The sequence below is a fragment of the Oncorhynchus nerka genome, linkage group LG13, assembly GCF_034236695.1.
Source record: "Oncorhynchus nerka isolate Pitt River linkage group LG13, Oner_Uvic_2.0, whole genome shotgun sequence".
NCBI lineage: Eukaryota > Metazoa > Chordata > Actinopteri > Salmoniformes > Salmonidae > Oncorhynchus > Oncorhynchus nerka.
The window spans coordinates 54,950,125-54,964,921 of record NC_088408.1 but is presented as its reverse complement, the minus strand read 5'-3'; the positions used below and the strand labels follow the sequence as shown (position 1 = coordinate 54,964,921).

At 41.4% G+C, this 14,797-nt stretch overlaps 1 protein-coding gene across 1 annotated transcript; it reads right to left on the bottom strand.

Moving 5' to 3' along the window:
- Positions 1-5,743: 5,743 nt before the first annotated feature.
- LOC115139707 (tetraspanin-36-like) lies at positions 5,744-14,592 on the bottom strand. Its single transcript, XM_029677395.2, has 7 exons — positions 14,422-14,592; positions 12,246-12,437; positions 11,785-11,859; positions 11,545-11,640; positions 10,262-10,411; positions 8,230-8,313; positions 5,744-7,939 (listed from the first exon to the last, which is right to left on the bottom strand). Exons 1-7 carry the CDS (start codon positions 14,479-14,481, stop codon positions 7,865-7,867), a joined length of 732 nt encoding a protein of 243 aa, XP_029533255.1. The 5' UTR covers positions 14,482-14,592; the 3' UTR covers positions 5,744-7,864.
- Positions 14,593-14,797: the final 205 nt, after the last annotated feature.

Below are 14,797 nucleotides of genomic sequence, written 5' to 3'. Positions count from 1 at the left end.
CAGCCAGGCCTTTCCCCTCCCAATTCCCCACAATGCCGCTGTGGGGGTGTTATAGGTCCTGCTGGTGCTTTGTGGTTCTTCCCTGACTTGTGCAGCTGCCAGCTTCAAGGCCTCCTGGACACAGCTGTCAGTGTCAATTTTTGTAGCCTCTGGCCCATCTAAAAAGCTCCTTTTGAAGCGGGGGTCAATGAAACAAGCCGTGGGCATGACTTTTTGCCTTCTCTGTGTATCTCTTAAGGTCTTCTCTCATTACCCTTTTAATCTCCTTGGTCAGGGATGGCTCCGTATCCTTTTCATCTCCTTGGATAGGGATGGCTCCGTGTCCTTTTCCACCAGAACATCACGTGTGATGTGGTACAGGACAGACTTGATGGCTGACAGTGTCACTCGTGTCTCTGAGGCATCTGTAAACCTGCTCAGAGGTTCAAGGAGCTGGCACAGTTGGTCCATGATACTTATGTCGGCATCCTTGGGCATCAGATGCCATGATCCTCTTTCTCCAGCCTGTGTCGCACAGACTGGCTGCTGTTGGCTGAGGAAACGCTCAAGCATCTTGTGTGTCGATCCCCACCGGGTCACCACATCATGGATCAGAGCTTTCTGTGGCATGTTGAGGGCAGCTTGCTTTTTCTCTCAGTTCTCTCCTTCTCTTCCAGCTCTGTGAGAAGCCTTGGACCAGTTGACGGCAGGCCTTGACTGCTGTGTCAACGCTCTGTATTTTCAGAGCCTTTGAGATGGCCAGGTTCAAATGATGGCCAAAGCACCCAAGCCACAGATCTAGGAACTCTTCAAAAGCCTTGATGATGTTTGTTGCATTGTCTGTGGTTATGCAGACCAGGTCTTTCTTGTTGATCCCCCAGCATATCCTCAAAATATTCTGATGTTGTGAGCCGAGTGATCTTCTGGGAAGAACTGTGTTTTCTGGCAGTTTGATTCCAGTTGCCAGTCTGGGGTGAGGTAATGGATAGTGAAGCTGATGTAGGGTCGACCACCCCCGCTTTCACTAGTCCAGAGGTCAGTAGTTGCAGCAAACTGCTGACCTCGTGCCTTGAGACAGACTTTTTCCAACATCAGCTTTAACCTCGTTGTACAGGTTTGGGATTTCAGTCTTGGAAAATAATGCTTGTGATGGCACTTTGTAGTGAGGCACGGCAACCTTCAGCCTCAGAAAGCCAGGCCTCTCAACAATTTGAAATGGCGTCATGTCCTTGTGCAGACACACAATGCAATACAGCAGCAGAACAACGTGTAGTGTTTTTACTAGAGTAGGTAACACTGAAAGCTTCAGATTACATTGACAAGCTATTTACAAAGTTAGACAGACAAACCATGACATTCTCCCCCATATCATGCATTGAGCTAAAAGTTAACATACCTTTTATTCGCTAGCTTTTTCAAACAAAAATTTGCATCATATAGTACAATCTCAATAAAGATCTGGGACACTGTAAAGTCCATGGAGAATAAGAGCACGTCCTCCCAGCTGCCCACTGCACTGAGGCTAGGAAACACAGTCACTACCGATAAATCCACAATAATTGAGAATTTCAATAAGCATTTTTCTACTGGTTGGCCATGCTTTCCACCTGGCTACCCATACCCCCGTCAACAGGCCTGCGCTCCCCACAGTAACGCGCCCAAACTTCCCCCACTTCTCCTTCACCCAAATCCAGATAGCTGATGTTCTGAAAGAGCTGCAAAATCTGGACCCCTACAAATCAGCTGGGCTAGACAATCTGGACCCTCTCTTTCTAAAATGATCTGCCGAAATTATTGCAACCACTATTACTAGACTGTTCAACCTCTCTTTCGTATCGTCTTAGATTCCCAAAGATTGGAAAGCTGCCACGGTCATCCCGCTCTTCAAATGGGGAGACACTCTAGACCCAAACTGCTACAGACCTATATCTATTCTACCCTGCCTTTCTAAGGTCTTTGAAAGCCAAGTTAACAAACAGATTACTGACCATTTCGAATCTCAATCAAATCAGCTCTGATCAGCTCTGCTAGAACTTATGTTGATATTCTAATATTGGGGGTGATACTGGTTTCATTCACAATTAAAATGCATGGACTGCTATAAATGTTTTCTCGTTCTTGAATTGTTTTGTTTATATTGAACTGTTTATAAATGACACAACATAATGCCTTTATACTGCAAAACATAATTTTTATGCATTGCTTAATAAAAGTACTAAGGGGTGGCAAATTGTCTTGTCCCAGTAGTGATGTGTGGAGCTGTATTGAGATCTTTTGGGGATTTAGAAATATCTATTATTTTGAAATACTCGAAAGTGATCCAAAGTAGTTCATGTACAGTACAGATAGATAAAAACAAAGAAGGCTATTCAAATGAAAATAAATGTTGTTTTGCTAAGTTGTATCTGTTGGTGTTTACCGCCTTGAAAATCAATCATTACAAAGAAATACAAAGACCTTAAGCATTCCCTCCAGCGGCACTGTTATCGCAGGAGGGTTCTATAGAAATAAAGGACTGGCTATTCACACCTAAATTTGAGGATTCCATTGATCATTTTGTGTGTCTAAATCCAATGTGTCATTGGTGTTACTCAATTTAAATGAATTTAAATCGTGAACAGAGTGGTTAATCATATCACTTCAGTAGAATATCTTTAAAGGGTTTAATGACCTTAGAATTGAGCATCTGTGGCCTCCATTTAAGATAATCCTCAGTAACCTAAAATATGTCATTGGGGTTACCATCATTGGTGTTACTACTACACAATTATTTCAAATCGTTAAGCTACCAAGTTGATTTAGAATGGGAAGAGGTACCCAAATACATTACAATAATAATAAGAAAAATATATATATATATACATAGAAACACCAGCCCTTTCCATGACATAGACTTGACTAGGTGAATCCAGGTGAAATAATCCCTTATTGATGTAAACGGTTAAAATCCACTTGAATCATTTGTCGATGAAGGGAAAGAGACAGGTTAAATAATGATTTTCAAGCCTAGAGACAATTGAGACATAGATTGCGACATGGACCCCTGCTGTTTCCACATAATATGTTGCGTTGGTGCTGCAGATGCAAATGTACATGCCAGGTCACCCTCGAAAGAGGTCTCCAATACTGTGTTCATAACCATGTGGGAAGATGGTAATTACAAGTTGTGAAGTCATAAAAACCAGTTGGAGGCGTTCATGTGCTTCGAACCTTTTGAGAAATGCAGATTGGCTAATGGATAACAAGTTGTGTCAACCGTAAACTGAAAGTACAGCTATCATGCTTGTAAACAAATGATGGCGTTTTAAAATCTTAATAGATTGCTTTTTACAAATGTTTTGTTACAATTAACTGCCGAAAATACTGTTTTCGAGGTAATTTCCTTAGTAGATGACGTCAGAAGTCAGCATGTTGGAAAAGTTGGAGCTCAGGGATGATAGACAAGTTGTTGTACAGTAAATACCACCTCCCCATTTGGTTATGAATGCAATATAACCTCAAGGGTCTTTCGTGGTTAAATAAATACATAAAACATTTTAACTTACAGAATGATGCATGGGGCGCTATCTTTGTATATACTCTACTTAGAAGTGCATAGGGAATTATTGTCAAATATTAACATCCTATCTTGAGCATTTACACCACAGGAGGTTGATGGCACTTTAATTGGGGAGTACGGGCTCCTGGTAATGGCCGAGTGGAATCAGTGGAATGGTATCAAATATTAAACACATGGTTTCCATGTGTGTGATACCATTCCATTTTATCTCTGTTCCAGTCATTATTATGAGCTGTCCTCCCTTCAACAGCCTCAACTGATTTGCATGCGTCTTTTTCAAATATGTTCCTAAACAAGTGTCGCCCTCTTTTCCGAATGACCTGGGTTCCTATCAGTTTGGACCTAAGAACTAGGTGTGTGGCAATAATAAACTATATGGAACAAAAATATAAATGCAACATGAAACAATTTCAGTTACAGTTCAGATAAGGAAATCAGTCAACTGAAATAAATTCATTCGGCCCTAATCTATAGATTTCACATAACTGGGCAGGTGCGCAGCCAATCAGAATATTTTTCCCCCACAAAAAAGCTTTATTAGACAGAAATACTCCTGTTTCATCAGCTGTCTGGGTGTCTGGTCTTAGACGATCAGGTGAAGAAGCCGGATGTGGAGATCCTGGGCTGGCGTGGTTACACGTGGTCTGCGGTTGTGAGGCCGATTTGTTCTTGTGGAACATTTCTGGGACCCTTTATTTTAGTTCAGCTCATGAAACATGGGAACCACACTTTACATCTTGCATTTATATTTTTGTTCAGTGCATATACTCTAATTAGAATTGGAATTCCCGTCAAGTATTAATATGCTACCTTGTGCATTTACAAACATCTTTAAAAAAAAAAGCCCCTAACCAAGAGATAACCACTACACTCAATGCCTACAATTTCTCAGAATTTGGGGACAGTGCATTTTTTCCATTCACCATTTTGCAGGTTTTACTAGCCTATACAATTTCTTCCATTCCAGCCAAATGTCCTGCTTGCATGCGCCTACCCGATATCAAGGTGTTTTGGTACTTCCCTTATGCACTACGCTTTTCCAGGTGCTAACTTTTACTATACCACAGGTCAATATAGTTAGTCTAACTGTCTATCCTGCCCTCTAGCCAGCATTCAGTGGCACCTAGCGGTAGGTGGATCGTTTGTCCAGATTTGCAATAGTCTAACTAGCAATCATACCACACATAGAAGCATTCAACACTGCATCCATTTTCAGGACAAACAGGAATAGCTGATGGCAGCGGGGAGGCCAGCTGCATCATTGGACATGAAAGAACTCCCCTACTGATCTTGTTTGGGGACAATACAATTACCCTACCTAGACTAGCCAACAACACTACAATGCAATGAGCAATGGCATTATTGTTTTCAGGTGAGTACAAAATTAAACTCTAGGCTGCAGTGGAAATGTCATTTGAATAACGTTGCAAAAGCCCTGAGATTTGAACGTTTCATATGCTCCTGGCAGGCCCAGTTATTCAGGAAAGCTTAACGCAAGCTTAATGCCGGCTATTCCTCGCTCACCTCGAACCTAAAGCTTCATTATAGTCAAAATATTTGTCATTGAACTTTTAAAATGTATGACCTTTTATATGTGGCATAAACACAACCAGTCACAATGCTTTAATCTGATTAGGCTACTTCAAAAGTCTCCTGCAGGAAAATAGAATTCCAGCATCCTCAACATTAACCAGGTTTTCAACAAACCTTTTTATGCAAGTAAAATACATGTTGGATAAAAATGTAGACAAAATACAATACACTAAACAAGGTGGGATCTGTTTGTGTGTAAAATGTATTATGCGAAAAATGGCGGTAGAAACGCTTATGCGCAAATACTGATAAATAAACTTGTAGTCACATGATATGTTGTGTCGTCTCCCAGTACGACTCGGGAAAGCATGGAGTTTATTAGGCTACAGCTTAAATAAATTATGATCAACTTCACAGGGTGGTGGTGAAAGTGCAAGGTGATGGAGTTTGATGCTCCTTTCAATAAATATCAACGGTCTTTCTCTGGTGACAATATGATGATCGATGCTTGACTGCCATTTGACAAATAACAATTCTCACACTTTCGTCCATAATAATCATGTAGCCTATACCCTCAATGTATCTGCGATACCAGAGTAGGCACATTCGCTATAACTATGCAAAGAAATGTGACAAAACAAGGCCTAGAGTTAAAAATGCAATGGAAACCCATTTAACTTGTAGTGTTTTATTTTGGTACATGGGAATTTAACCGCAACATTTATTTGTTATGTGCACTACGTATTTACGCAAAGACGTATCGGCAACAAGTCAATTACATAGAAAAACAACTCTGATGGGAAAATGCGCATATTATTTTTATGCAGATTATAGAATATTCGCATGAAAATCTTTCCCCAATTGGATGGAATTGACACCCTAGACTGTGGCAAGTGCACTAATCCAGTGGCAAACAACCTTTTAAGAATTGTACTTAAAACTGTTAGATATTTCCACCAGCATAATACCAGAGCCGGACCCTCATTGTTTTAAATCTAAAAGTCTATCTGGTAAGAACACATTTTTATATACCTGTGTTATTGAGTGGAACAAACTACCACAGCAACTCAAAGCCATACCAACAATAAACACTTCTAAAAAAAGTCAAAAAAGCTGGCTAATGTGTGAAAAGTATAACCTTTTGCCTGCATCTATGTAAGTGTATATGTAGTTGTGTAAAAATAGGGACCACATTGCAACCCGGGTCACTTTTTTACTGCCAAATAAAATCAATGAATCCAAAATGTGCAACAGCCAATTGATGAATGGAAAGAGACATGTTACAAAACGCCAAAATGTTTAATGACATTCTGAGATTGTCAAGCCAACTTTTTGATTCTCCATCGGCCTACAAGGTAGGGAGGGATTTATTTTCTGTTTGTCGAGATTGACAGTATTTACTGCGGTGTTGAAAATGCAAACCATGATACTGAAACGCCCAAAGTCGGTATGCTTTGTTTATTGGTTGTGTGGTGCATTGGCACAGAAACCTGTCGGTGGAAAATTCATTCCATATATTTTAATATACTGAGAAATATGGCATCAAAATGTTTTTAAAAAATCAGATTCCTCTTGTTGATCATTGTCTGCAGCTGGCTCCGATCATAGTGTAAGCCCTAATGAAACAGGCAGGGAGCTAAGCTAGTCCGTGGTGGTCGACAAACACTCAACCTTCAAGGCCTGTAGCCCTGTGTGGCAGCGACAGTGCCACAAAAGCTTGCTGAAGTGGCAAAGTCAATATCCACGTTTATAAACACAGGGTCACTACACAGGTCATTTGAAAATATTTTTACTTTGTGGAGGGGGGTGCATTTTCTTTATGACACCACCCACCCTCTAAGTACATTTCAAACTGTCCCTTAGTTTTATCAAATAATTTCCCAAATAATCTTGACAGTCCTTTCGTAACGTAATAATACTGTATATCCAAGACAATCCAGTCTTGATTAAACAGAGCCTACTACCCTGATGTGTTGAAGTATTAAAAACGTCCTTGGCCGTTTCAACATAACATTTCAAGCCTTAAAAAAAGGGGCATTCTGGGAGTGGCACATACATTTTTGGTCAACAAATTAATGATATATAGCAATTGATTATTGAAAAATATTACTTAAAAGCCTCATGAGCTTAGTTAAACTGTCTTACCCAATCAGAACCCAAAATATAAGCCTTTTTACTCCATTGTTTGTAAACAATGTGATTGCAAACAAACACTGTACCATTTTTTTTTAAGGAAAACATTCATTTTGATCTAATATATGGTTAGTCTCTGTATCCATAGATCAGTCTATGAATTTGAGAATGGTTACATTTCTCCAGCACAATCCATCAACAGTTTATCCAAAACAATTGCATGGTTAGACGTTTTGTTATTGTTTGAGTCCCAGATTGCCTCTTTAAAATGGAGTGTACCCCATATACTGATGTCACTGAGCAAACCCTTTCTTATTTTTTCAGTATGCACAGCAGGAAATTACAAAACCAACTTCCATTGTTTAAAAGTTTGAGTGGTAATTCCTATTTGCAACTATCTTAAAAAAAAAAAATGGCATCTTGTGGTTTCCAAATGCTTCAAATGATGACAGTGGTTTGCCCAACGTTTGGTGGGCTGACAACTACATAGGAAAGCTGAATGAAAACTGTAAGAATGTTCCTGAAAGGTTGCTACAATCTTGGAGTGGGGAACATAAGTCCTAAGGCTCTATAGTCTCAGTGCTAGAGAAAGGGGAGAGGAGTCAGGGGCCAGGAGAGAGTGCAAGACAAGCCTCAGAAGTATACTTCAAGCCAACAGGATCAGGCATCCAGGGACTGGTAGCCACCTCTCCTGACTTTACACGTGATCACACACACACTGAGCGTCCCAAAAATCTGAAAGGAAAGGACAAAGAAATGCAGTAAAATTCAGTACAGAGTAAATTGTCTGGCACCAAAGATTAAAGTAGATTCACACATCTCAGAAAAGTCCCACTATCCCAATTCTGTCCCCAAGACTTTCACAGCCCAAGAATATTGGGGTGGAAGGGGGGGGTTGTGCCTGGCCTCAAGAGGTGGAAACACAAAAGCATGTAGCTTCAGGCCAAACACCGGTGCAAAGCCTGATATTGGAAATGCAACATAATAACTTAAATGTTAAGTCAGAGGACAGCCAGGTACAGTACCTTGAAGATGGCAAATCCAAGGATGACCAGCAAGGCATAACTCATCACATCCTGAAGGAGCTGTTCCAGCATACCCTCACAACCCTAGAGACACACACACATATACACACACGAGTGTAAGGACTAACAAATATAAATACAGAAAAATTGAAGAAATGATCACGCTCTCCTCAGCCGATGTGAGCAAGACCTTTAAACAGGTCAACATTCACAAGGCCGCAGGGCCAGATGAATTACGACACATACTTTGAGCAAGCGCTGACCAAATGGCAAGTGTCTTCACTGACATTTTCAATATCTCCCTGTCTAAGTCTGTAATACCAACATGTTCCAAGCAGACCACCCAAGAACACTAAGGTAACCTGCCTAATTGACTATCGACCATTAGCACTCACGAGATGCTTTGAAAGGCTGGTCATGGCTCACATCAACACCATTATCCCAGAAACCCTAGACCCACTCCAATTTGCACAACGTTCTAACAGATCCACAGGTGATGCAATCTTTATTTCACCCCACACTGCCCTTTCCCACCTGGACAAAAGGAACACCTATGTGAGAATGATATTCATTGACTACAGCTCAACACCATAGTGCCCTCAAAGCTCATCACTAAGCTAAGGACCCTGGAACTAAACACCTCCCTCTGCATCTGGATCCTGGACTTCCTGACGGGTCGCCCCCAGATGGTAAAGGGAGGTAACAACACATCCGCCATACTGATCCTCAACACGGGAGCCCCTCAGGGGTGCGTGCTCAGTCCCCTCCTGTACTCCCTGTTCACTCATGACTGCAAGGCCAGGCACAATTCCAACACCATCATTAAGTTTGCCAATGACACAACAGTGGTAGGCCTGATCACCAACAACGAGACAGCCTAGAGAGGAGGTCAGAGACCTGGCCGTGTGGTGCCAGGACAACAACCTCTCCCTCAATGTGATCAAGACTAAGGAAATTATTGTGGATTACAGGAAAAGGAGGACCGAGCACGTCTCCATTCTCAAGGACGGGGCTGTAGTTGAGCAGGTTGAGAGCTTCAAGTTCCTTGGTGTCCACATCACCAACAAACTAACATGGTCCAAGCACACCAAGACAGTCGTGAAGAGGGCACGACAAAACCTATTCCCCTTCAGGAGACCGAAAAGATTTGGCATGGGTCCTCAGATCCTCAAAAAGGTTCTACAGCTGCACCATCGAAAGCATCCTGACGGGTTGCATCACTGCCTGGTATGGCAACTGCTCGGCCTCCGACCGCAAGGCACTACAGAGGGTAGTGCGTATGGCCCAGTACATCACTGGGGCCAAGCTTCCAGCCATCCAGGACCTCTATACCAGGCAGTGTCATAGGAAGGCCCTTAAAATTGTCAAAGACTCCAGCCACCCTAGTCATAGACGGTTCTCTCTGCTACCGCATGGCAAGAGGTACCCAGAGCACCAAGTCTAGGTCCAAGAGGCTTCCAAACAGCTACTACCCCCAAGCCATAAGACTCCTGAACATCTAAACAAATGGCGAAACCCCCCCCCCCCATCCCTTTTATACTGCTGCTACTCTGTTATTATCTATGCATAGTCACTTTAATAACTACTTACATGTGCATATTACCTCAATTACCTTGACACCGGTGCCCCCACACATTGAATCTGTACCGGTACCCCCTGTATATAACCTTGCTATTGTTATTTTACTGCTGCTCTTTAATTATTTGTTACTTTTATAATGTTTTTTTTTTTTTTAAGGTATTTTCTATTTTTAACTGCATTGTTGGCTAAGGGCTTGTAAGTAAGCATTTCAATTTAAGGTCTACTACACCTGTTGTATTCGGCACATGTGACAAATACAATTTGATTTGATATGAATAAGACAGACTATCAAAAATTGATCAAAGGCCAGTCATGCTTTGCATTTTTGTAAAGTAAGGTTTTGGGGAGGGCAAACTGATCCTAGATCTCTGCCTAAAGGCTACATCTCCCCAGTGAGTTAAGTTAGCTTAAGAGGTAGCATTAGTTAGACATTTACTGAATTGATCCATACCCGGGTATTGAGCAGGTCTAGCTGGTCCAGTTTGCCTGTACACTCTGTGTTGTTCCCTTTACAACAGGAGACGGGCACAGCGTTGTTAATGCTGCTGAACCAGGGGTTGGTGGTCCAGTTCAGGTAGGTCTGCACTCCACAGCACTGCAACTGTATACAGAGAGAAGAAGAATGCTTGGTAGTTTCATACCATAGCGACTTAATGTGGTTCATGTGTAGATTTATTTATAGGTTCTAAACCAGCTCCAAGCTGGCAAAAGCCTAGTTTCCTGTATCATGTAATCTTTGTCCAAGCCAATTATTTATACAGTATATATATATATATACACACACACACACACACACACACACAATAGGCACGGTTTTAAAGCCACTCAACTTCCATTTTAGTGCTCCCCCACCATTGTAAAAAAGCCACAGAAATGCATTTATTAATGTCTACATTCGTTTTTGTCACATTTATTATATTACAGACACCTTAATGCATCATTTTTTATTATATTATGAGAGCTAAAAACACATGTATTTTTAAAGCATTTTCCTTAATGTATCATTTTTTAGAGAGTACTAATGTTACCGTCAACAAACAAAAAAAATACTTAAATGCATGTAATTCTGTCCTTGAGACATTTAATTGAAATACAGTAGAATTCCATTCATTCCTAGCAGGTTGACATTTATTGTCATGAGTCTTGCCCTGGATGCAGAACAGAGCAGTTTCCACTAGATAGGCCAGCAGCAAAGTCAAAATTGGCCATATCATAAAAATGTATGAAAACAAAAATTCACTTTTTGATCTTAATTTAAGGCATTAGGGTTAGCAGTGTGGTTAAGTTTAGGGTTACAGTTCAAATCAGATTTTATGACTGTGGCTCTGCCAGCTAGTGACCACTCTGCAGAGCTGCCTCCAGTACACGAGTCATCTCAATAAATGCCAACCTGCTTATACCTATGGGGGACTGCCCCTTCTGAGGAGTACCAACACGGTTGACCGGTGTCTTCAAAACCTCTCATTAGCCAATACATAGACAGCATCAGCAATCTAGTGTATACATTATTGGTGCCAACCGGTGCTTGCTAGCACCAGAGAGGTTTAAAAATCGAGAGACTGAACATGCGATTTCTTCTTGTAACGCCCACAACAAAGACTCAGACCACCATCAACGGGAGAGTGGCAAATTTCTCCACGAGGTCGGCCTATTTACAGGATGTAGTCGCACATTGAGAATCTTGGTTTCAATCCTAGTAAGCCTCTGCTCGCTCAGAGATGGCATGATACTGACCTGAGACTGCAAGTAATCCACAGCCTGGGTGTCAGAGTTCTGACCATCATACTTCAGGAACACATCACTCATTGACCGCTCCAAGTCCCCTTTTATCTGTAAAGATGAGGTATACAAACCTAAATCTATGTCTATTCAAATACTGCGCTGATACTCCACACATGTAATACACCTACACAAATTGAATACGCAGTGTATTATTTTATTGTAACCTATGAGACAAATGTGGAATTCACTCACCCTTCTTTGGTAGATGATCCCATACACTAGAGCAGCGACCTCTGCTGCAAAGATAGCCAGGATAACCAGCAGGAACTGGAAGGAGAGAGACAATAAATCAGCAAGGAGAACGAGAACAAGGGGCGCAGCAGGACTTCAACACAAAGATCCACAAAGAGCGTATAATGTATCAGGGTTGGGGTCAATTCCAAATGTAAACAAAATTGCAATTAAAAAAATGAATTGAAAAGAATTGAAGAGTCTTGGAATTACAGTGTATGTCCTGAAATGACCGCAATTCTAATAGAATTGACCCCAACCCTGCAGTGTATGCCTCCCAAATGGCACCCTATTCCATATGTAGGACATAGGGTGCCATTTGGCACACACCCACACACCAGTGTTATTACGAAAGGCCTGGCTGGCTGCACCACCAGTCTCTCCTTTCACCGTCACCAACAGTGTCTGAGGCTTATACTCACAAAGCTAAGGCCCACTTTGGATTCTCTCAGGGTGGCGTAGCAGCCCACAGTCCCGATGATGAACATCACCACTCCCACAGGTATGATGATGCCTGCCGAGATGAACGTGTACTTATCCTGCAGGAAGTTGTCAAAGTTGTTGTAGCTCTTGATCACATAAGAGCCTACATAGACAAGGGCACCCCCCGCAGCCTAGAGTGAAGAACACAACAACATGAGCACTTTATACAGCTAATCAAGGTAGTGTTGCCTATTTTCCACACGTCGCCAGAATTGTGCACGTGCACACTCCCAATCATGGATTTAAAAGCATAGGATTGGTGTAAGCATTGGCTGAAGGGAGTTTCCACCATTGTTAAATCCATTTCACAAAGTATGAAAGCGCACTCTTCAGGAGAAGGGTGGACAATTGGGACGCAACATGGGTGAGGCCAACTCATACAGCTTCAGAATTGTCCTACGAATTGCAGTGTATATAGTCAACTCTCAGGTCATTATAGAAGTCATCTCTAAAAAAAATCATTGAATATTTGGTTATTGCACAAGGTATCTAAAGAGAGAGATTTTTTCAAAAACAAGGGATTCAGAATGCCCTTGGTGACTGCCTTTAGCAGTTCTCTTTAGCTTGCTTTCTCTCAAACCCACTGGAGGTTTATTCAGAGTTTAAATTAACATTTCATCCACATTACATATTGGTTTCCTTACGCTGTAAGCAGTCGAAGGACAAGGTAAGACAGGAATCCATGCTTTGGTTTTGTTCACCTGACCACTGTCTCCACATTTTTGTGATCAGGTGGTGAGCTGCTCATTGCCTAATATTCCTTTAGATTCAAAGCTCCAGGGCACATGACCCGTTTTCCCTCACAATGAGTCATGAGATCCACCACCAGCCCACCCCGAGTAGAACGCACACACTCCACCACCACCACCCCCTAATCCTTCCAGGGACATGTGCCTCAGATGAGTGGAAAAAATAAAAAGAACCACAGACTAGGTTTCAATTTCTTGTTATTTTGTAAAATCGTCAACGTCTAACTAACATTCAATCAGATTACCTTCTGCATTGGCCGCATTGCTTGATTTAGGAATTCTATAGAATTAGATTTGAACAACGGGGGGGGCACAAGGACCGGAAAACATCCAGGGCATTTTTTCTAACACATAGGCCCATTTTTTTTTACCCTTGAGGCAAAAAGGTAAAATGGTAATTCTGCATTAAAATAACAAACTATTTAGACAGGCCCACTTGGCTAAAGATGGACCTGCCCATCTGACATTTGCCAGAACTCACCTAGCTAGTCTGTCCCTGGATTAATCTCCAATTGACAATTGTGGTGTGGTTGGTGTCACTTATGTGCAGTGTCGATCAACCTCATCTCAGAGGATTTCGTAACTTTCTGTACGTAAATCAAGACACTACATTTTTTATGAAATCTTAGGTTTGGTATAGTATGTATTAATTTGTGGAAGTCCATCACTCATTTCGTAGGACTTCCTGAATTACAATTCATATTATGTTACACATTTGCAAAAGGTACAATATGCTACGAATTTGCAAAACAGATTATGTGTTATGAATTCTAGGTTAAAGGTTAGGGTTTGCTAACATGCTAAGTAGTTGTAAATAGTGGAAAAAATGCTAATTAGCTAAAATTGGCCGTGATGAGATCAGAACTCATGCCTTTGGGTTGCTAGACGTTTGTACCCACCCTTCCCGCCAACCAACCACCCTACTTTCGTTTTTGCCTTATGTAACCATACCAAAGGTAACATATCATACAAATGTGGATGTCCCGGATTTACGTTTACTATATTTCGTTTATGAGACCAAGCTGTGTTGATATGCACCTGGAAGTAGGTCCACTTCAGAGACTTTTGAGAATGAGTATACTGCGAGTAAGGAGATGTTGAAATTTACGCATAAATACAAACCAATAAGAATAATTCCTTCCTCTAACCTGTTGGTAATGTTCAATAAGTCATGCACATTATTTAATCACGATTTGAAATCGATATTAGATACCGTACAGGCCATAACATTCAACAACCTACCATGTCCATTGCCCAACCAGAGGTTTCGTTTCACCAAAAACTGCTCCCATAGAGGAATTTAGATCAGTGGAAAGAAGTCGACACAGAAATCAAAGGAGCAACAAAAAGTCGACCAAACACTTACCCAAAATATTAAACTTAGAAGCAAAATGACTATTTTCGATGTAACAATTCCGCAATCCATGTTGATATGGTGGTGGGGAGCCTTTCAGCTGGTCTCTGTTCTGATTATAAGGGGGTTCTGACTGCTTTGAGCATGAGTGGCTTGCTGACACATGATCACATGCGTGTAGAAGAACATACCGCGCACAGTTCATGTAGGGGTCCTAATGCCGACCCTTACAATTGTATTGCTCCATGGCTACGTTTAGACAGGCAGCCCCAATTCTATTCTTTTTTTTCGACTAATTGGTATTTTATCACATCAGATCTTTTCCGGGGCTGATCTAAATGGTCAAAAGACAGGAATTTCAGTCAGGTGTATTTTATTTGAACTGTAG

Bases quoted from the DNA above. Each gene is read 5' to 3' on its own strand.
- LOC115139707 (XM_029677395.2), bottom strand. From the start codon at position 14,481: ATGGATTGCGGAATTGTTACATCGAAAATAGTCATTTTGCTTCTAAGT. The intron at 11,641-11,784 runs GTGAGTGAATTC...TCATCTTTACAG, and splicing joins GGATCATCTACCAAAGAAGG to ATAAAAGGGGACTTGGAGCG. The intron at 10,412-11,544 runs GTCAGTATCATG...CTCTGTATACAG, and splicing joins TGGATTACTTGCAGTCTCAG to TTGCAGTGCTGTGGAGTGCA.